This window comes from Scaptodrosophila lebanonensis, unplaced genomic scaffold (genome assembly GCF_003285725.1).
Source record: "Scaptodrosophila lebanonensis strain 11010-0011.00,11010-0021.00 unplaced genomic scaffold, SlebRS2 tig00000001-arrow-pilon, whole genome shotgun sequence".
In the NCBI taxonomy this organism is placed as follows: domain Eukaryota; kingdom Metazoa; phylum Arthropoda; class Insecta; order Diptera; family Drosophilidae; genus Scaptodrosophila; species Scaptodrosophila lebanonensis.
In genome coordinates this window covers 6231678-6253974 of record NW_022060529.1, presented here as the reverse complement: position 1 = coordinate 6253974, position 22297 = coordinate 6231678, and the positions used below count along the sequence as shown (strand labels likewise).

Genomic DNA, 22297 nt, shown 5'->3' with positions numbered 1-22297 from the left:
CTGCTGAGCTTTCGCTGTTTGGAATGTAACGGCTGCAGCAACTGAAAGACTCGCATTACATTTAACCTACTGTCGTAGGTGGTAAGTAACATTTAATTTATACGTAAATTTCGCACTTAACAATCTAATTTAAAATGTTAACATTTTATAATAGTTTAACTTTACATTCTCGCTTCCGTTTTTGATTATTGAAATAATTTTTCTTGTTTTGCATTTTGTATTGGTGATTGTTATCAATATTGCAGTTCCTTTTATACTATTGCCACTAATATTGCAATCAGATTGTGTTAGTTCTAAATTTTCTAATGAGAGTCCATTCGTGCCACGCTCTATTTAAGTGTGTTTTCATTGGGGTTGCACGCGAAAAATTGTCACAGCTAATTTTTATTTTAAGTGGCCCTACTTTAAGTAGTCTGTTGTTCTTGATGATGTTTTGGAGTTGTGAGTTAAAAGCTCCAGCGATGGTGTCCTTTCAGCAACATGATGCGCCAGTTTGATATCGGCTAGCGTGTTGTATTTTGCATGTTATGTTTATGTTCTAATTTTTGTGTGTGGGCAACAGAAACAGCATGCAGTAGTAATCATTGCAACGCGTACTAAACAGAATCATCTAGAATAAACAAAGAAAAATCAGAATTATACATTGCATAATTGGGCGTGAGTGTATATAGCAATTGGACGCACCGTGGTACCACCACTTAGTCTTTTTGGGATTCTTGTTGCATGTCTTTACGTAGAGCGTATTGTCTGGAGGACGCTTTTTCTCGCGACAACTGCTCAACATAGAGGCAATGCTAAGGCACACCGATTGGACTGACAATGCCGGCGACCAGTCTTCGGTCAGTATGGACAAGCATATGTGGCCATTGGAGTAGACGTGTGGATGTACGGGTATGTTATTCCCAATAAAAGTAACCTGAAAGAACACACACAATGCATTTCTACTGTTTTGGCAAGGAAATGAAATTTCAAAAACTTACTTCTGGCGAATCAAAGGGATATTTATTGTTGAATTTAAATAGCAACTGAAAGTCCTCGCCTTCATAAAGTGTGCCCTCGAAACCTTTGATATTTATTTTCCATCTGTAATTGAGGCGAATGTTAATTATGTTATATAGTAAGAGCAAAGCTTCAACAGTTGTTCGTATTGTTCAAAAGTGTTTAAATCGTAAAAACATTAAGTTCAACCAGTTTTGGCCGCACTTGGCCTAGTTGTTGCTGTTGCTTTGACCGGCTGGCCATCGCACTACTTACTCTGATAAATTTTGCTGTACGCTCTCGGTGTCCACTGTCACGCCTGGTGGTGGCTCCTTGATCAAGGACATAAGCTCTTTGTGTAGCCGACGCTGTAAGCAGAGTAGTTCCACATTATCAGTTGATACTATATGCAAGATATCAGTAATTGGAAAGGCTATCGTGACACGATAATTAATAGTACGTTTGCTCATTATTTCGACCATTTATTTTGGACGCTATCTTATCGGCTATAGGCATTCAACTCTTAGATAAATGTATAGACATACGCCTCAAAATAAATGCGCTTTCCTGCTATTCTTCTGGTTCCCTTCTGTCAGCTTTTTAAGCTTTCGTCGACATTCCATTTCTAACTAAGGCCGCTATATCACGCTAAATATTACAAATATTGTACATACTATATATACTATACATACGTACAAGCTTTCGATAAGATAAATCGCACATGAGTTTATAAAACACAGCCCTATTTGTGCAAACGATTTGTAGGCTCTCTCTCTGTTTTTTGTTTTTTGTTGTTCTTACACTTATTAGACTATAAACAGTATAATGTTGTATATTTGTAGTATTTTTTGTAGCTCTGTTGGCTCATAAAACTGCAGACGCATTTGAAGTACATACTAACACAATAAATAACATGATATCAGCTCTATCAATAATTTTTGTACTTTTCTAAAGAACTAGGCTTAGTAAGTATGAAAAATAATATAGCAAAAGAAAGCGTTTTTTAAATTGCTTTGCTCGATTTGCAAAAATTTTTTCCATAAAAAATTCTATATAGTCTAAAAAATAAGCCGCAGTAATTTGGAATAAGACTTAAGACATATTCTCGCGATATAGAAGTACATACATATGCACAAATATCCAGAAAGCGGTATCATTTACACCATTTTAACTTATTTTGCTTAGATATTATACTTTTCTTGTTTTTGTTTTTATTTTAATTGCTAATACTTGCCTCCCAGCGCGTATTGTCCAACAGCAGAGGTTTGCCGCATTTGGACAAGGGCGGAGTTTTTAGTTCTTTGGGTTCAATTATAATTTCAGATTTCGGAATTTTATCCTTGGTTTTTTTGAAAAGTTTCAACATTTTTAGACGCGCACTTTCTTGAATTCAATAAATGGACTCGGAATTATGACAGCTGTTTTGTTTTAAGACATTTGCTATGCTTCCTTCTACTAAACACTAATATCAACTGTTGCTCCGTTCACAGTTTTCGAATTGCCGAATTTAAAACAGTTCTCGATATTTTAACAACAAAGCACTCTACGCATTGCAAAAACATATCTTCACATACATATCTTCGTAACGAATTTTTGTTGCGTCCGACACAACCGCAAAGTGCGCAAACGAACGAGCGACTGGGAAAAGTACGAGAAATTTGTTGACGCCGCACCGCATTCGTAGACTCATCGACTCATAGGTGTGAGGTGATAGACCGAAAGACGGACGCGGGGCACAGTAAAAGGTCCGATGACGCAGTAGCGTCAACAGCGCATAGTGGGTCGGATTGGTATTAACTTTGTTAAAAGCATTTCAACACTCTGATCAGTTGTCAATGACACTGACGTTGGAAAAGATTTTTGTCAGTCAAAACTAAATAATAAACAATCCCTTGAAAGCATTAAATCACGGATAATGATGCGGATAAAAATTATAACAATTTGTATTTTCTATTCATCCCTCAAATAGCGATCAGAGTTGAGTGCTAATTTGCCAAAGTGTTCGGTTGGGAAAGAAGGTGTGATGTAAGTGATTTCTTTAAAACTAAACATCCAAGATATTTCAAAATATTTTTGTATGGCTCGCTCCACTGTGAAGACGGACGGCAACATTTATATCTGTGTGTCGCCTCGCACTCAAGTCTTGGCAGTTTTTTCACGAATAGGGGTCAGACAAGCAGGGAGGGAGTTTAGGATAAACGTACCCATCGACTGGGCGTGCTATCAAAATAAACGCGTCCATATGCACATTGTTGGCTATAAAGCAACAAGGAGCGTCACGACAGACGAAGAATTTCAGGCGTCAGCCAAGTTAAATAAAGTGTACACTAAACATGTTTATAAATATCCATTGCAGCCGCAGCTCGACTATTTATTTATATCTACATTTAATTCGTGTACGAGTATCTCTATGTGAACTGCATGCGTGAGGGGTACCGGAAAGAACATATTCGCTGCGCTCTTTACTGACTTTCAGCAAACAAACAGCAAACAAACAGAAACAGCAATTAGTGCAAAGTCTGACAGAGCACTTCCTTGCCCAACTCGCTCCATACGAACGTGATACTCTTATCAGGGCAATTGCATGTTTCGCACACCTGATAAGCGCTGATAAGATTAAAAACTGCGATACCTTATATTTCAAGACAAGACGGGCGCTCACACATAAAAATACATATATATATATAAATGTAAAGAAAATGGTAAGTACCGCTGGGTAAATGAAAACAGCTGCTTAATAAAATCGCTGCAACATTTGAATGGGCAACGTTCCCAGTCAAGGCAAAAGCTGAGTCGTCGAAGCTTCGATTTCAAGTAAATATACTTGTATATTTGAGTGTATGCATGCATTTGATTTGCAAGTTACTCAGCTAGAATTTATTTATGCAATTGATTTGTTATCGAAAAGTAACAACGACTCGAATGGATATGGTGCACTTATCTTAGATAAATGTGCCAACTTTCTTTACTAACGCAATGAGTATAATTAATGTGATTTGTTCAAATTTTTTGCAAATTTGAATGAAACAGCATTATTTACAATTTTAAAGGTCACGTTATGCGCTATGAAAGTCGAATTTAAAGGCGTCTACTGCTCGAAGGAACTACGAACAACAATGTTCAAGATATCAATCTAAAATAAAATAAAACAAATAGTAGGAATAACAATTAGGATCGGTTTTAAACAACATTATTATGATGTGGTCACTAAGCAATTTAATAATTTATTTTGATCTGTTCTGTTCATTATGAAAGACAAATATACGTCGATTTATCACCTATTTTAGTCCGTCAGAGCACTGGTAACATCGAAATGGCACAGTTAAGCTTTTGAACGTTTTGAGGAGTGTTTTATAGAAATAATATATCTGATATCTGCACTTTACTCATGTAGCGTGCATCAATTTTAACGTATTGTGTGTGGCCGTGCCTTCTGTTTGAGACGTGCAATGAACCCTTAAAATATATATTTGTAATTTCATAAACTCCATTTTCAATACTCAACTACCAGATGTTGCAGTTCCACAAAATTCTATAAAATTGCGTGCCTTAAGTAAATAAAAAAAAAGAAGAATAATCAATTGCATATTTTCGGGTTGTTGCAAAAAACAACAAAACAACATTCGAGGCTCGTAGATTTGATAGCGTCGGCGATTAAAATCCGAGAAGCAAAAACAAACCAAATAGTAAATAAACAACTTAACCGACTTTGAGAATAATTACTAAAATCTGTACAATTTCGTTTTCTTCTTCTTCTTTAGAAAGCGTGCCGAAAGGCGATAAAAATCATACTAAATGAGATTGGGTGATTTTCAGCTTAAATTAATGTATGAGCATTTGGAGGCTTGTGGGTGGCACGAAGGACGTTGACCAGCTAGCCAAGCAGCCTGCCAGCCAGCCGGAAAATAACAAAAATAAACACGTGTATCATTAGTGGAAAGTGTGGCGCCTGTGAGTCATGTCGAAAGTTGTTGATGATTGTTGTTTGTAGTGCAAATTGAGCTGCTTTTTGTCTGATTCATGGCCAATTGAAATATGTACAGCATATCTCAACATTATATCCAAAACCCCACCCCGACCCGCCCGACCCAATACGCTTAATTATGCAACAACAAAGCCATATAAAATGATTTCCTGATAGCATAAGCCCGAACCTCCGTACAACAATGAAAAGAATTGGTAAGCGCATTATTCGTAAATTAAAAAACACAAGCAAACTAATAGTACGAGTACGTTGCTTGCCAAATGAAATTGCAAAAATAGCTGTACTCGGAAGCGAATACGGTTCTGTTGCTATTGTCATTTTTGTTGTTGTTGCAGCTGCTACAGAACCTTAAACTTGTTAAATCAACAATTTGCCCTTCGCTGCCAGTAGCTCCGCCTCTTTCCCACTTATCTCTAGCCATTCAATTTTCGCACCAAGCAGCGACAGCGCTAAAATAGAATCGATAAAATCGCGAAAAAGGGGCAGCGAAAAGAAAATGCAAAAACAGCAATCATGCACTAAACTGAAGTGAAAAATGCAACGAGCTGCTTCTCGGCATCCGTCCCACCAACGACATCAGTGTTGACTGATGTGACGTCAGAGAAACATTTTTATCGACAAACCTGATGAGCAAGTCGGTCAGCAAGTTTGATTGCCATTTATCAGAGGCCGGGTCCGAGATGATGATGAAGCCGAACATTTAACAGCCGCGTGTGTCACGTCCAAATAAAGTGCCCCTTCTACTCATGTTCGTACATATGTACATATATACGTACATAAGTATCTATGTGTCCGGACTTGTTCAGTGAGTATTAATGTCCCTTGCTAGTCAGAAAATATTCTAGATGAGGAGGATAAGAGTTACAACACTGGAAAGACTGCTTATGAAACGTCTAATTTTCTGAATTTGTACTCTATTTAGCCGTGGTACCAAATGGTCATTGCGCAGCCAAGATATTTAGTATTATCTTTTTGTGACGTCATTGAAAAGAGATTGGTGTTGACGGAATATGTGTAGGTGTAGCCTTTGTTTGCTATTGTAATTTGAACATTCAGGAAATTGAAAAAAAGTTCGTTGTATAGTAGGCTCTCAGCGTACGCCTAAGGAGTGCCGGGATAGCGCGATATTTTAGTCGGACCTGTTCGCTTCTCAGGCTTCGTATATACTAGGCAGAATGGGTTACTCGCTTAGCAGAAAATAATTTATCGTACCTTAAGGTTTGCATTGATTAGTCTAAATCAAATCTAACTCATTTGCAGGAATACCATAAGTGTTGTTATTGTAAGTAACAGATGTGCAACTGAGTACACATACGACGCCACCAATAAAGACGTGTCAAGTAGCTTGACGGCGACACGTGAAAGGCGCATGCTATTACAACAATAAACATTCGTATATAAGGGAGAGGTAAGGCAAAAAGTGTGCGCAAAATCAGCAACAATTTAATTGAAATTAAATGAAAATAATTTTTCATATTTTCACTCAACGCGTTTCCATTTGCAAAATCACTACAAAGAGTGGCTGGCGCTTTTTTATTCAGAGCATAATGATTAATTTACATTTTATTGATAAAGCGTGCCAGTGAGATACAGTGGTACAAAACAGAATGACGCAGTGAAGAGCAAATATAAATTAATATTTCTTTACTGGCCTGACATGATCTCTTGGCATGATGAAAGAAATGCTTTGGAAAAGGGGGGAAATCTTTATGTAAAGTTACATAATGTGGAAAAGTTATAGCTTTAAAATTGAATAAACCGTCTGAGTTTAGCGGATCACTGAACGCTAATTGTGGGGGAAGTTGATTGACCTGAATACATTGTCTTTATATCGAATTATTTAGCAGATATTTTCTGTTATGGGTAGCTTTCAGAACAATAAGAACAAAAGATTCTACGCATTGCAGTACATAGCAGGCGAAACGATTTTTTAATATAATATAAATTGTACATTGTTTACTCATAAGGAAGCGTATATTAGAGAAATAAAGATACATAATTTTTTTCCAAAGCCACATGCATATTTCATGACCGATGTCTTGTGCATAATGATCATCAAAGTGTGCGATCAAGCCGTTAAAGACTGAATTCTAAGTCGCAAAAAAAACAAATTTTTTAAGTAGCTTGAATATCGAATGAGGTGCTTTAGGTTTACTTTTTATTTTGTGGCGACTCGAAAACTGGTTCGTTTCGAAATAAACCGTACTCAAAATTCGATTAATACTTATTTATGTATTTACATACAAGTAGATGCATATATGTACGTATTTTCGTTCATCATTGAAAGTATGAGTGTGAACGGTTTTAAAATTTTCTACTTTTTTTTTTATCTTGATTTCTTTAGGAATGTCTCCAGGTTATTTGAATTTGTTTAGCACAGACGAATAATTCACAGATGCCGAATGTGCACATATTTGCATTATTCTGGGAACAAAGGTTGATAAGATTAGATAACAAACACACATAATCGAACAGAATTTCCTATTATGAATTTCATTTAAGTGGTCGATTCGTTGAGTACTGGAGATTTATAGTATTCATAAATCGCGAAATTCCTAAATCAAATGATGCGCTTTGTTTTTGTAACGCCCTGCAACAGCTATTAATATTATTATATTGTAAAGCTTTGTAATAGTTCAAACACACTTTCCGATGTCAACAACAATTAAAAAATCGGCGCGTGCAAATTGGCGTGTTAGCTACGACTGAACATCTGAATGGAAATATGAACAAGGCGCGCATGCAAAGCGACCAGGCGAAGCAACAAGAGCTTTTTTTACTAACTGTGAGAGACGTCAACATTCGATATAAGAGAGAGCAGGGAGTCATTTTGAGTCAAATTTGAGCAGGGACAGGTTAATGTCTGTTTAGGATCGCTCGAGCATTGCAGAAACACCATTCTTGACACCAAAGACGCCTCTAGTAAAATTTGTTTACACTGCATAAACAAAAGCTGTCGGGGAAATGCAGCAGTTATGTGGGCGTAGACGACATAAACAAACAAACAAGCATTCGATGCCCAACGGGCGTTCGATGGTCACTGAGATTTAGCTGTGTTGCATAAACAAAACCACAAAGGCGCCTACGATGCACGAGTGAAACGATCGATCAAATTGCTGGAGGTGGTGGCGGAAATGCGAAGGGACACACTAAGGTATAAAGAAGGCTAAATGAGCACAACTTAATTAGCACCCATTTTGCAATGTCAGGAATTGGTAGCTTTTTCAAGGCTTTCCCCCAAGAGCTGACAAGCGAAAGTTTGACCTGTGACTAAACCGGCGTACAAAGCGGCTCTTTGATAGCTGCTGCTGTGCGGGTACCGCTGTTAAACTTGCACCGATTATGTATTAAATTTTCTTGATTTAGCGCACCCGCTTATCGCATGACGTTTCCTTCTTCTAGGTCTTGCCGAAAGCAAAATAATTTGCTCCGATAAGGTGACGATGAACTCTTTGTATGACCACGGAAGCGCCAAGACAACAAACATTTGCACAAGTGGCTTCATTCGTTTGTACGCAGAGTGGCCGGTAAGGTGCTGTCTTTGTCTGTGGTCTATGTAATATGGCAATGCAGCTGGTGCTGCTCTAGACGCCGTTCGCAAATCATTTCCATCAAATAGCAACAACAATGACAGTAACCACTCAAACTTACCTCGCTTGGCGACATTGATGACATGTTCCTTGGCGGATCTATTTTGACGGCGTTGAACACTTAATGGTCTTAGAATGTATAAGACTGGTTTCTCTGGCCACGTGATTGCCAGCAATATGAGAAACTAGGCGCACTGATCCTGCGTTGTTTTTCCTTCGCTTCTGTGATTAATTTTCATGTGCAAATTTCGGAAAATTTGAATATGGGTATTTGTTTAATTGTTTGTTTCCATATGACTGACACAGTGTTTACATACCGAGTGTGCTATCTAAAATATAAAATGCACTAGAAAACGTCAAAACGCTATACACCAGGGCTACGTAAGTGTATAAAAACAGCTGAAACAATTGGGCAGAGACAATGACGGCAAACTGAACTGAATTTAAATTGATAATTAAATAAATAACTTACAAAGACGTTTATAGCATTGGTGTGCTATTGTTCATCAAATTGTTGGAATGAATTCAAGAAAACAATTGACACGCGAGTGAGAGAGCTACTTCATAGCATATATTCCGCAAATTACGAACAACAATGATAACAACCGGTAATACAAGACATACATATGTATGTATGTAAACTCTTTCGACCTAAAAGGCTTTGCATTCCCCAAAAGTAAAATTACAATGAGCTAAAGCTTAAATGCATTGTTATAAACTTGAAATACTTACATACTTAAAAAATACATAAGTATATGTACATATTTATGAACATACTATACATATCTATGTACATATGTATGTATGAACAAAGAAGTGGAATTCAGTTTTTGGAAAGTTTTTAAAGATGCTTTTTAATAAAGAGTTGTTAGACAATCGAAAAATAAAAAAAAGGCTTAAAGTTTGCCCGCACATCTAAAGCCGTTGATATCATTTTTTAAAATAGCCCCTTCAAGGCTACGGTTATGGTTAATAATATTCTTCAAAAATCTTTTTGATGTTATCGCTAAGGTTAATGCAGCTGATTAGACGCTCAATTGCCCCCAGGCGGCACCCTTAAATACGCTCGGTGTGAAGTATATAAGTTAGTGCCAGTTGCGTTCTCTCAGAAATCAGATACACAGCTAGTAGTCAGTAACACAACAAAATGCATTTTGGCGTCTTGGGAAGCGGTATTATTGGTTTGACAACCGCTTTGGAGTTGCAGCAACAGTTTCCCACAGCACATGTGTCTATCATTGCCGATCGCTTCAATGAGGATACTGTCAGCTATGTGGCGGCGGGCATTTTTCGTCCGGGAACCAGTTTCATGGGCCCCACCCAGGAAATTACTCAGTATGAACAGTCGCCTATTAAATAAGTTTATAAGTACATATGTATATTTAACTTTTACTTCCAGACAATGGATGACCGATGCGTTCAACTACTGGGATGACATACGGCGATCTAAGGAGGCGCCTCTGGCTGGTGTATGCCAGTTGTCTGGATACATTTACTCACGCACAACGCCGTCAATCGTTAGAGTAAGTGGTGGGGCTAGTATCAGCTGTTATTCTTTGAGCAATCTTATCGCTCATGTTTTTATAAGCTAATGTACATATGTATGTACTATATGTATGTAATTGCTTTCGCTGTCTAGAACCATTTCATCGAGAAACTTTTGCCGGTGTATCGGCGTGCCACTGAGGAGGAACTGCAGCTGTGTCATGGCGGCTGGAAATATGGATCGTTCTTTACCACCTGTCTAACCGAGAGCCGCCTGTTTTTGCCATATGCTACCAAAAAGTAAATGATGCACGGTTAAAGATCAACAAAAATATATAACACCGTAAATACTTTTTACAGATTCTTAGACAACGGTGGCAAAGTGGTGCGCCAGCATGTCCAGAGCTTTTTCGATGTGCCGCAAAACTTTAACGTTCTTCTCAATTGCACAGGTATGGGCGCTAAGGACCTCTGTGGCGATCAGCATTTAGTTCCCATACGTGGACAGGTACTAAAAGTGCGTGCGCCCTGGATTAAGACGGCTTTTTATGGTGATCTTGATACATATGTGCTCCCAGGATTTGAGACTGTGACTCTTGGCGGCTGTCGACAGTACGATAGCTACAACACTGAGTGGTGCAAATACGACAGCATGGCCATCAAGGAACGTTGCTACAATTTGCTTCCTAGCTTGAAGAATGCGGAGATTGTGCGTGAGTGTGTAGGACTGCGCCCACATCGTTCAGTAGTGCGTGTGGAGCCTGAATTGGTTAGCAACGACCAGGGTCGTCACTTAAAGATTGTGCACAACTATGGACATGGTGGATATGGAGTAACCACAGCCCCGGGCACTGCGAAGTATGCTGTGAAGATTGTCCGTGATATGCTCGCAGGCAACAGCAAGCTGTAAAGCCGTATAACATATGTACTTTATTTTCTGTTTGTGCAATTTATATAATTATAATAAATGTTGTTGCATTTTAGTTAGTACCTTTTATGATTCGCATATCACGCTTTCACGCAAAACATAGCTGATTTTCAGGTGTTCTGCATAAAACTTTGCCCCATATACAGTCCAATCGCGTATTTTACGATCCTAAGAACATATTCAGCTTTTAATTGCTCCAACTCATAAAGTTTTCAATTGCTCATAAATCCGGTGTGTCGATAAAACGTAATTGCTAAATGAAAATCGACCGTCCGGGTTTTTATGGAAATATATCTAAATGATTGCGTGTTTAATTATCAAATGCATTTTTGGCGATTTTTAGGAGTTGATATTTTTGTTAGCTTATAAATCGAATGGCTAAATGTCATTTGAAATGATAAGCGCTGCACAACGTTGAGTTAATAAAACTTAAAGATTACAGTGCATTAGGTATAAACGTTGGATGATTGTTGACATCTCAGCGTGAGCATTAGACGTTTTGAAGGACTATTACGTTTTGCATTTTTTATTCATTGAGACGACAATTTAGATTCATAATAAAATGATAACAGGATATTTTTTGATTCATTATACAGTACTGATGTACTGCACAATTGGTTTAAGCTTGAAAATACCGCCATCTTTTAGTTAACAGTATTGTACAGCTTTCCACTTTTCAATACTTAATTTATTGCGCATGAGCATCGCATGCGCATGAATGGAAAGCACAAAGTCTGCAACTTCATTCAATTCGCCCCATATTTGAGGCTACGACAGGCAGCAAGCAACCCACACAACCCACTCGGCCCAGACCCATCGATTTTCACCACTGAACTGCGTGGGCAGCAGCACGAAAACGAACCGTCGGACAAGGGACCGAGATTGAAATACGTAGTGAAATTACAAAAACGTATACAAAACGCGCTTTTTAATTCGCCTCGCCACTCATGAATTCGCCGGAAACTCCACGGGCACAATAGAATAGCAGAAAAGACATACACACATGCATTGTATGTATGTAGCAGTAGAACAGGAAATTTTTTCATCATTTATGTCCTGTTAAAGTCGAGGGCAACGACGACGTGTACAAACTCAAGAAAAAGGAAAAGTCTTGCCAAATTCAGAAGAAAGAAAAGTGAAAAAAGTTGAATAATTGCTTAATTGATGCTATAGGCAAGTAGTGAGTGTGCGTTTTTGAATAATTGATTGAGTAACCGTAAACAAAGGAAGTCGTATGGCAGCATTGGTCTAGACAAAATCTAATATTCGAAAACATATTGTACACAATCTGCGGTAAAAGGCGAAAAATATACAAAAAACGCTGCCATTGTGTAAAAGAAGCAGATGTGAAGTCGTTGAATAGAAAAAAAAAAAAAACGTCAGCGACATTATTGATTTGTGTATATGTATACATATGTGTGAAAAATAACAGTTAATAGCGTGCAATACACCCACACAACAAGCACACATACATACATAAACATACATCAAAAATAATCAACAACAACAGCAGTTGTTACAAGGTGCACAGGAAGAAGGACATCAGCAACAAAAACAGGTACAGAGACGACATCAACATCGACATTGTCGACGCATAAGTAACGAGGAAACAACTAAGGACAGAAAACGATAGTAGATCAGCTGCAGCAACACCCAGAGACAGAGTACACAAAAGCCTAGTGCCATTGGACGGACACCCGATTACCGCAGTAATCAGGGCAGAGTAAGTGCATTTGCATTATCATTATATTAAGTATACGCCCCAGAGCCATAAATGCAACAAAGCTGAATACATATGTACATATGTATAAGCTTCCTGCCTAAGACGCATAAAACACCGCAGGACAGTTGCGGTTTTATATTTCTGTACCTAAACACCAAAATGAACGGAAGCCACAATCTTTTGCGGCGCAGTGGCTGTCAAGAACGTGCCCCCACATACCACACAAATAAACGTTAAGGTACAAGCTGTTATTGTCAAATGCAGAAATATTCCTGATAGATCCCACTAACATACAAGTATAATGCGCTTGTAATAATTACGTGGTATAGAGAAAACCAAATTGGAAACAAAGTTTGCTGGTCTTTGATTTTTTCTGAATAGATTATTGGAACATTCACACAAATATTAAGTAAAGACGTTATCATCGGCCTTGAAAAGTTTAGATATGACTTAGATGTGGCTGCTTGGGCTGCTCAAAGAGAGCATATAAAAGTCATATCGACGTTAACCAAGGATTTATTTGCTGTCACAAAAGTGTGCAACGTAATTTGACATCGTAGGCAAGAGAACAGCTGCTTAGCGATGAAGGGACACACGGAGCCTTAAATTTTGAAACAACAACAACCCACATATATACAGATGCGGCAAAAATCGATAATATTACAAAGGCAAGCAAGATAAAAACGTTCCCCCATCGTTCGCCTAGCTCCACCGTGAAAAAGCTGATAACAGCCGTGCTTACTCACTTGAGTGTGTCTGTCTCCGTGTTTGTGTTTGAAGAGGCCCTCAGCAACCTCGGTGGTTGTCGCCTGCCTGCACGGAGATATTGATGATGAAGCCACAACCACTGAGTTCATCAAAATTTGATGATTATTCCGTCGCGCATCTCAGTGAACCCTCAACTTTTGATTTATAAATTATGAAGCTGTCAACCTGATGAAGGTTGTACATAAAAATTATCTACATTAGCTAATTTAAAGAGGCTTGTCTGTCTGTTTGTGTGAACGTAATATTTCCTGATCGATAGTACAAGCATACAAAATGTACTTGATCGAATAATTTCCTGAAATATACAAAATACTTGTATATAGTGGGCGGAAAAGGGAGTCCATTTTCTATGTTTTTCTGACGCAATCGGCAGAACGAATCGTATCTTAGAACAATAGATCTTGAAACATTAATTAGTAGGCCAGATATGATAAGTAAATCCCAGAAAATTTAGTATTTGTCCAGTGGCTGGAAATTTGGATAAACAAAATTACATACATTACGATTGAAATTTGAGTGCCACTCGGCTGATAGAAATATCTTACAAATAAAAGGCAATGCTTATAATGCTTCAAAAAATATAACACAACTTGTTTAATCCGCGGTTCAAAAAATGGCTAGCTCAGTGCCACTGAAAATGAGAAAATTCATTTTCATTCTATCGCTCCATGCATTGGCCATGGCGGAAGTAAAACAAATTTAAAAACAATGACTAGCCAGAAATTCCATCAGCTAGTCAGAATATTGCGACCACTGGCCACTATTCAATTAGTTCAATTCTGACGCCAACGCCGACGCCGTCACCTACGCCGCACATAGCGTCGCAGTCAGTGTTCGGGGTAATGCTTAATGGTATTTCCTCGGTCTGCTCCAGAAGGGGGCCGCAGCAGGAGCGTTTATTGTTGTTGCAACAGACGCCAATGTTATTGCTGCTGGGGCTGTTGTTGAAACTGTCGGGACCAGTATTGTTGCAGCTGCCGCTGCCTCCGATGCTGTTGTGGCTGCTGCTGATGATGACAATGCCATGCGGTTGTCCATTTTTGTTGCTATGCCCATCTGTATCGGCATCTGAGCGCTTTAGGGTTGTTGCACAAATGCTTGTGTTGGAGCTGGTTGTGATGATGGTGGTTGTGTCGAGGGTCTCCACCAGTTGTCCCTCTTCTTCATAGGCCACTGCTTCTGTGGTAGCTTCACCTTCCTCCTGTTGATCGCACAATTCGCTTCGTAGGCGCGCCAACTGAGCACTATTATATGGACAAAAATAGTTGAGATTAATTACACGGCTGCCAAGTTGTTGGACAGGACGCGAGTTGCGCGTAATCGGCGTGACTCTATCGGCACTCAGAAGCTGGCGGAAGTGGCGCAGCTGGAAGTCGCTGATAGCCAGAGATTCGGGAAAAACGAACCATTCAGTGCCCTGATAGCAGGGTGGTTCCGTCAATGAGCCACCATAGCTATAAAATCCGGTGCGAAATGCATAGATGAGATAGGAGAGTGGAAATGGGGCAATTCTGACTTTTTTGTTGGGTACTTGCACCAGCTTTAAATTTTGAATTAGTGGGTCCAAAAAGGGATTATGCGCGGACAGCTCAAAAATGTAGGCAATCATTAACAGATCATAGCTGGAAGTGCAAGCGCGCGGAACCCCAGCTCCCGCGCGATGCATCACCTGCATCTCAAGCGGGAACTTCTTATGGTTGAGAGTGTGTTCGGAACCCTCGCTGTTACACCAGCCCCAGTGAAAACGCAACTCAACGAAGGTGTAGCTAGCGAGCAGATCAGCTCCACTGATAGTGGGTGCATTGCCTCGAAATTGGGCACGTAGCACGAGTGTATTTCCAGTATTTTCCAGCACAATGCTCTCAGGAAGGTCATCGTAGTGGTTCCAGTTGAGAAGCTCACGTATAGCCAGCTTCTGAACTAAGCGCTCATCGATGTTCACAGGACTCTGATAGACGGCTGGCCGACAGTTCCAAGTATGCGGACCCAGTGAAAAGTTGTAGCCATAGATAGAGCGAGTGCTGCGATTCCAAGGCAATGCAGTGCATAAGCGCTCATAGAGCTGGCTGAGGCGCAGCTGGCGCACTTTTACGTTGTTTTGGCATATCAAGGCCACCAGAACGCAGACGCCCGTTGACAGCAGCGGATGTGACCAGGCGTGGCAGCACAGGAGCCATAAGCACTGCACTAGGGAACTTACCAAAGTGCCAATGGTGGTGGTAAACATGATGACGTCTGGGCACAGAACATCGAAAGGCCAAGTAATGCAAGCGAAAACGGAAACGGATACTGTACCGAATGCGGATGTGTTGTGCGAAAATGGTTAAAGCGAGAGAAGATTATTCGTCTTCTCAATTTGATTTACGGAACGTTTTTTCGTGTTTTTTTGCTTCTGTTACTAACGCTGCCGTTTTTAGTGTTCAACTGTTTGAATATTGAAAACTATTTCGAGAGCATTAGCGTCGCACTCGTATAAACTGACAAAAACACCAACAAAGCCCAGGATAATATGATCGGTCCGTTTTGCTCACCTTTTTAACTTGCAAGCAAAACCTCAGATGCATGGTGCACCACTTTGTTGAAACGGTAGCGCTCAGTTGCTCGTGGTTCGTGAGCCCACATCTATAGTACATTAGTAACACAGAAGGGGATGCATTGAGAAAAAATCTATCCAATGTAAGAAGTAACGAGAACAAAGTAAATATAGTGTATACAAATAGCAGTTAAAGTTTCCCATGTGTTGCTCACAGAGCTTAAAATCCAGCTGCAGCTTAAATCATCAATCGGAAGTGCGCGCAACAGGTCATGAAGCAGAAAAACACAAATTTTGCGACAAATAAATTGTAATAAGAAGAAACTAATACACAAATGATTTAGCCTAACAATAGGGGTACCGATGGGTACCTTGTAAATCGGTATTGTGTGAATTGTTAAATGATTAACAAACCTATAATCTCAGTTGACTTTTTCAGCAGGAATCCGAGACAGCGGTCAAGATGGCTGGCGGTGGAGATCCCAAGTGGCAAAAGGATGCAGCCGATCAAAACTTCGATTACATGTTCAAACTTCTTATTATTGGCAACTCAAGTGTTGGCAAGACCAGTTTTCTATTTCGATATGCGGACGACAGTTTCACATCAGCCTTTGTATCAACGGTGGGCATTGATTTCAAAGTGAAGACCGTATTCCGTCATGACAAGCGGGTGAAGTTGCAAATATGGGTAAGTAAGCATGTTTGTATGTTGTATATTTAAGGTTTTCAAACAAATGTTGTTACTTTCATGGGGAATTTATTTATAACTTTGCTATGATATGCTGGAGAATTTTTAGGCCGTTAAAATGTCGAATATGGCGTCAATCAACATATGTATATTGTTGGAGCCGTTTCAATAGAGCGAGAGATATGCGCATAAAACCAATGAGCACCACAATCCAATAAAGGTCCAGTTTTGTCAAGTAATAAGGTTAAGTACGTTAGGGTAGGTTTTATTTCCTAATAAATATACAAATTTTAGCTTTTTTCCTTAAAAATTCACAATGAAGTTACGCTCCTTTTCTCTCCCGGTCACAAAGAAGCCATATTTCTATCTTATCTTTGTTACAAATCGGTTACAAATCAGTGTTATTAAACGCGAATTCTAGCAGTTATCGTAATTCGTTAAATATTCGTTATTTTAAAATTAGCGCATTCTCTGCGCAACATATATATTCAGATAAAAATATCATTATTGTATTGTATCAAATTTTCAGAGGTTCTGTGCGTTATCACTAGCTTATTAAAAAGAGGTGGTACTTTATAAGGTCCAACTCACAAAATTTGTCCAAGTTATGTCAGTAAAACACGATGTAGTTGTGTATATATAATACATGTACTTGATTTCGGTCGGAAGTGTCTAGAACCATGTTATTGTATTTTTTGAACGCATTTCTGCCAACAGGATACGGCCGGTCAAGAACGCTATCGCACTATAACCACTGCTTATTATCGGGGGGCTATGGGCTTCATTCTGATGTACGATGTCACAAACGAGGATAGCTTCAACTCGGTGCAGGATTGGTAAGAGAATAAGCATTGCTTGACTTACAGAACTGTTTTAAATTTTCCATGCTCCTTCCAGGGTCACCCAAATCAAAACCTATTCATGGGACAATGCGCAGGTCATTCTCGTAGGGAACAAGTGCGACATGGAAGACCAACGAGTTATTAGTTTTGAGCGCGGCCGACAATTGGCCGATCAACTGGGTGTTGAGTTCTTCGAGACCTCGGCAAAGGAGAATGTTAATGTCAAGGTATTGTAGATGACTTTTGCCTTGTATTATAATTAACAACTAATTTCATTGATCAGGCTGTTTTCGAGCGCTTAGTGGATATTATATGCGACAAGATGTCTGAAAGTCTTGATGCTGATCCAACGTTAGTAGGTGGAACACAGAAAGGACAACGCTTGACGGATCAGCCGCAGGGTACGCCCAACGCTAATTGTAATTGTTAAATGTATTCAAAAAAGAGTTGAGCAGCCTATATATACTATAAATACATTTAGCATAAAACCCATAAGTACATATATAAAAAATTGCATACCCACATAACATATACATATATATAAAATAATTTGTTTGCGTATTGAAGTTAGACAAAAGCATAACATACCAAAATAACAAACACAACAATAATTGCAAATTAATCCAATTGTTTTAAATATTTTTTTCTGCATTGTCGCTCAGTGTAAATGTCAAGCTACTTGCATATAAATGTTATCAGTGTTTTAATTGTATTCCGACTATTCTTTTCTATCTATGTATGTACAAGTATTGGAAATGAAAAGAGAAAAGAATTTATGGCCAGCATTTTAATACAATGCTGAGCGCCTACATGCTCAGCTGAATCGAAGCGCCTAACTGTGCTTTCAACAAAGGCTAATCAATAGTTACTTACGAACAGGGTCCTTGTAGAGTCGGGTAAAAAGTTTCGATTCCAGCATGCAAAGCTTGGCAAGAAACAAATGAATTAGTAAAAGGTATGTGCTACCACTATCTAAATATATAAAAAATTAAAAGCTAAAATTGTGCAATTTAAATATGTACGCTTTCGAATGTGGTTTCCGTTGTGTATCGATGTGTGTACTTATTATGTATGTATGTATGTAATTATTGATAAATCTATGCAAAATTCGAAGCTTCAGTTTGCACCAAAATACACTAATGAAATGTGCACCTTCGTGCTTTTTCTAGTGCAGTTCAAGCTTTGAATTTTGATTCTCAATGAGTGTGGGTCAGCATTTGAAATGTACACTAGAGAAAAAGTAAAGTAGCTGCATAAGCAAAAACGCACAAAGCTATCAATTGGTGAAATTAAACATAATACAAGCATATATCTTTGTTCAATTTGTGAGCGCAGTACAACAAATTAAACAGTACACATCACACAATTACACCTAAACGCATAGAGACCAACTAATAGTACATGCTGTAAACACTTTACAAACTAACACTCTGGATACTCACACCACCAATATGCATCCAGTATCGACACAATTTGGCAGAGTTATGGTCTTCGAATGCAGTGTAATTGCTGAGTGCGCAAATTGAATTACGAAAAGAGTTGTTTAAGCATAATGCTCTAGTAAAAATCATTATTATTATTATGTATATTTATGTAGTCAAATGGGAATTTTAATGTGTTGCTTAATATAAATACATATATATATATATATAAATATGAAATATATCAAAATTTGCAGAGCCTATATAAATAAAAGAATGTGTATACAAATTTGACAATTGGTGATCGGGTATTTTCAATTTTTAAAAAAGTATGCAGTTTCTATTTGCTCTGATAAATGAAATTTCATATAATAACTTGCAACAGCGGTTGGGAGTTATGTACTTGGGAGTTATGGGCGTACGCTGACTGCAATGCTATAATAATATCAACAGATTCGAAGTTGGCAATTGTGGACAATAACGGACATCAACACACACATTCTCGTACAATAATGGAAGCTAGCATTTTAATAATTGTATTAAAAGCATCGTCTGAATAGACATACATAGATGTGGCTGCACATCCACGAAGCAGGAAAAGACACACTTAAGGGACTATTACTTTTTTGGCACATATGTATGAACACATTTGTATATTAGTTCAAAATCGGTCATTGCCATAGGCTGCAAAATATTCTCAAATATTTAATACACACGCATCGCACAACTATTACAATTATTTTAATTTACTTTTAATATGAAACCCACCGTGCCACTGCACAGTTCAGCAAGTCACAAGAGAAATTGGTGCATTTATTTCATTTAATAACCTACTATTTTATATGCACATTTTGATAACTATACTATATATGTATTTATTAATTGCCTTTTATGATTTTTAAGGAAAAGAAGAGTAAGCCAAATGCTGCCACGCTTTTTCTTTTGGGTGCACTTATTCGTGCATTGGCCATCGGTAAAATATTAAGCTTTACACTCAAATTCAGCTCTGCCTGACTTCTCGCTTCAAAAACTGAGTAACAAGAAACTGAAAAGTACTAACAAATTTGTACTATAGTTAAAACAAAATCGCTGAACGATTGGACAAATGCGTCAAAATATTATAAAAATGGTGTTTCAATTGAAATAATAAAGAGCATATCGCTGTATTATAAATACCCCAAATACCCTACAGATTGCATGTAATCAGTAATAGGTAGTTTCCAACTGCACAACACAACGAGACGAATAAATAATGTCTAAAAAATATATATAACAACTACTTACTATAAAATACCATGTGCGAGATCGTTATTATTACAGTGTACGTGTATATTGCTGCAACGCTGTTGCAAAAATAAACAACACATAAGGATTGAGGAATTATTGATTTATTAAAAATGCCTTAAAAACACAGATGACACACACTAAACAATTGGCATATGAACTATTTGTAAAAATCATTTAAAGAAAAACATTATTAATGTATGTGTTGTTATGCATCTGTCGGTTATGCTTTTATGAGCGAAATCCTAGCTGTATTGTTGCATTACAAATAGAAAGACCTAACTGAAAAGTAAAATGAATAAATTATTGCTGTGTGGGTGAAAACTACTTAGCAACCAAGAAATGTAATAACATGAAATACAAATTACCTTCATTGTATTTAAATTCAAATGTAACAATCGTAAAATTGAACAAAGTATACAGAAAATATTAAATTAATCAATTACGGTTTTTAATATACAAATACATACCTAAACAGAACACGCAATGCATAAATACCTACTCATACTATGACGATATTGAGGGTATTATGTATTTGAATATACAAAGAGAATTATTATGTTCTAATATAAATAATTGCGTATAAAACTATAATACAAATATATACATATGTAATTAGTGTTTGTTTTTGAATACCAAATGAATATGTATTGAAATTATTCAAAATAACAAAGTGAACTTACAGACCTATTTATTATTGTACTCTGGTGCAGGCAACTCGATTAATAACACACAAAAAACGCAGACAAATATAAAGATGAATACAAATTAAAACGACTATTTAGGTTGGGTAAAAAGGTAATACTCGTAAAGCTCTGCACGTCTTCTTGTATTGTATTAACAACTTTTATTAAGATTTTGCTTTCCAATTATTATTTATAGTTTTAAAATTTATGATTGATAAAAATAATTTGCTTGTTCAAATTCGAAAAGGTAGTCAATTTCCAATCATGATAATTAAATGTTATGTTTTTGCATACATATTTGGTATATTTTTGAATAATTTCTCATTTGTATTTAAATTGTGCAGACGAGCAAGTTTTACACAGGTGCGTTAGAGTTGGTGTGAAAATACGATTCTTGCTTTTAAAATATCGTAACCAACACGTGTTTGTCAAAAATGAGTCCATTGTTACAACATTTGCATTTACCAGGAATGTGGTGAATTATCCCATTGTTGTTTGGTTTTATTTGGTAAGTATACTTGTGTGCTTTTGCTTTATGTATACCAATAAAGAAAGAATGCTGTAAACGTGCAGGAGAGTCCTGAGGCTGCTCTGAAAGGACAAAACCTAACACCAGACTAGCGAAGAATACAGTAAAGGCAAAATGTGATGTTAAGTTTCGAGCACAGCGCGAGTATACAAAGATTCCTGGCACTGCGCCTGCCTATCAAGTTTTATGACTCTAGCTTTAATGCTTTCGAAGATCTCTCTCGTATGTATATTCTGTGAGGTCTACCTCCTTTTGTGTTGCGAGCACATATAGTATACCATTTCATCTGTTGGATACAGGCTAAAATACGCAAATTAAATAGTTTAAGGAATACAGTTGAACCTAAAATTAATTTGGACTTACCCGTTTTCATTTCTTACTAAAACATTTAATGAGTATTTTATTTATTTTACACATTTTAATTCAATTTATTGTATATCGATAAATTTGCTTAATATTGTACAATTAAATAAGTCAATTCACATAAATGCTATGGATTTCTCCACTTTTAATAAATATCATAACTCGGTGTTACTACAAACATTTGGGTTCTTGTAGAAATGAATTCCTTTTCGACATACATAAGCAATACACTATGCTACACCAAATTAAGCGTTTTGCGAAGTTGAAGCACATTTCAATACATTATTTCTCATATTTAACTATTTTTGCGCAGTTAATATTTTATTAATAGCTGCCTCCTTCTCCTTTGAGAGAGAATTTTGGTCAATTGGTAGCTAAATACTGTGTGCGAATACAGCCTTTAATAAGCCTGCCTACAGACTCAAGGGGCCCACACAATGGCTAAGATGCAATTTAAATTACAGACATATAAATATTTGCTGGTGGATATGTGT

At 37.6% G+C, this 22297-nt stretch overlaps 4 protein-coding genes across 7 annotated transcripts; 2 read left to right on the top strand and 2 right to left on the bottom strand.

Moving 5' to 3' along the window:
- Positions 1-55: 55 nt before the first annotated feature.
- On the bottom strand, positions 56-8823 carry LOC115622706 (ubiquitin-conjugating enzyme E2 W). 3 transcript variants are annotated; one of them, XM_030516748.1, is made up of 6 exons: positions 7208-7235; positions 2213-2361; positions 1255-1346; positions 981-1083; positions 685-916; positions 56-610 (listed from the first exon to the last, which is right to left on the bottom strand). In XM_030516748.1, exons 2-6 carry the CDS (start codon positions 2342-2344, stop codon positions 597-599), a joined length of 573 nt encoding a protein of 190 aa, XP_030372608.1. In that variant the 5' UTR covers positions 2345-2361; positions 7208-7235; the 3' UTR covers positions 56-596. The 3 variants fall into 3 exon arrangements, with proteins under 3 accessions (XP_030372608.1, XP_030372617.1, XP_030372599.1); XM_030516757.1 differs by lacking the exons at positions 2213-2361; positions 7208-7235 and adding an exon at positions 8615-8823; XM_030516739.1 differs by lacking the exon at positions 7208-7235 and having other exon boundaries at positions 2213-2589.
- A 199-nt stretch (positions 8824-9022) lies between these two features.
- LOC115632789 (D-aspartate oxidase) lies at positions 9023-11021 on the top strand. Its single transcript, XM_030530044.1, has 5 exons — positions 9023-9161; positions 9565-9888; positions 9953-10076; positions 10193-10338; positions 10399-11021. The coding sequence occupies exons 2-5, from the start codon at positions 9701-9703 to the stop codon at positions 10946-10948; spliced, it is 1008 nt and encodes a 335-aa protein (XP_030385904.1). The 5' UTR covers positions 9023-9161; positions 9565-9700; the 3' UTR covers positions 10949-11021.
- An 805-nt stretch (positions 11022-11826) lies between these two features.
- Positions 11827-20489, top strand: LOC115634675 (ras-related protein Rab-3). Of its 2 annotated transcripts, none has more exons than XM_030532546.1 (5): positions 11827-12689; positions 16430-16678; positions 17396-17514; positions 17576-17747; positions 17804-20489. In XM_030532546.1, exons 2-5 carry the CDS (start codon positions 16454-16456, stop codon positions 17948-17950), a joined length of 663 nt encoding a protein of 220 aa, XP_030388406.1. In that variant the 5' UTR covers positions 11827-12689; positions 16430-16453; the 3' UTR covers positions 17951-20489. The 2 variants fall into 2 exon arrangements, with proteins under 2 accessions (XP_030388406.1, XP_030388397.1); XM_030532537.1 differs by having other exon boundaries at positions 11828-12689; positions 16417-16678.
- LOC115634664 (carbonic anhydrase 1) lies at positions 14006-15878 on the bottom strand. The gene has a single exon (XM_030532527.1). The coding sequence runs from the start codon at positions 15682-15684 to the stop codon at positions 14218-14220; it is 1467 nt and encodes a 488-aa protein (XP_030388387.1). The 5' UTR covers positions 15685-15878; the 3' UTR covers positions 14006-14217.
- Positions 20490-22297: the final 1808 nt, after the last annotated feature.

Bases quoted from the DNA above. Each gene is read 5' to 3' on its own strand.
- LOC115622706 (XM_030516748.1), bottom strand. From the start codon at position 2,344: ATGTTGAAACTTTTCAAAAAAACCAAGGATAAAATTCCGAAATCTGAA. The intron at 1,347-2,212 runs GCAAGTATTAGC...CTCTGCTTACAG, and splicing joins TGGACAATACGCGCTGGGAG to CGTCGGCTACACAAAGAGCT. The intron at 1,084-1,254 runs GTAAGTAGTGCG...CCTCAATTACAG, and splicing joins GTACAGCAAAATTTATCAGA to ATGGAAAATAAATATCAAAG.
- LOC115632789 (XM_030530044.1), top strand. From the start codon at position 9,701: ATGCATTTTGGCGTCTTGGGAAGCGGTATTATTGGTTTGACAACCGCT. The intron at 9,889-9,952 runs GTATGAACAGTC...TTTTACTTCCAG, and splicing joins CCCACCCAGGAAATTACTCA to ACAATGGATGACCGATGCGT. The intron at 10,077-10,192 runs GTAAGTGGTGGG...TTCGCTGTCTAG, and splicing joins CAACGCCGTCAATCGTTAGA to AACCATTTCATCGAGAAACT.
- LOC115634664 (XM_030532527.1), bottom strand. From the start codon at position 15,684: ATGTTTACCACCACCATTGGCACTTTGGTAAGTTCCCTAGTGCAGTGC.
- LOC115634675 (XM_030532546.1), top strand. From the start codon at position 16,454: ATGGCTGGCGGTGGAGATCCCAAGTGGCAAAAGGATGCAGCCGATCAA. The intron at 16,679-17,395 runs GTAAGTAAGCAT...TTCTGCCAACAG, and splicing joins GGGTGAAGTTGCAAATATGG to GATACGGCCGGTCAAGAACG. The intron at 17,515-17,575 runs GTAAGAGAATAA...TGCTCCTTCCAG, and splicing joins TTCAACTCGGTGCAGGATTG to GGTCACCCAAATCAAAACCT.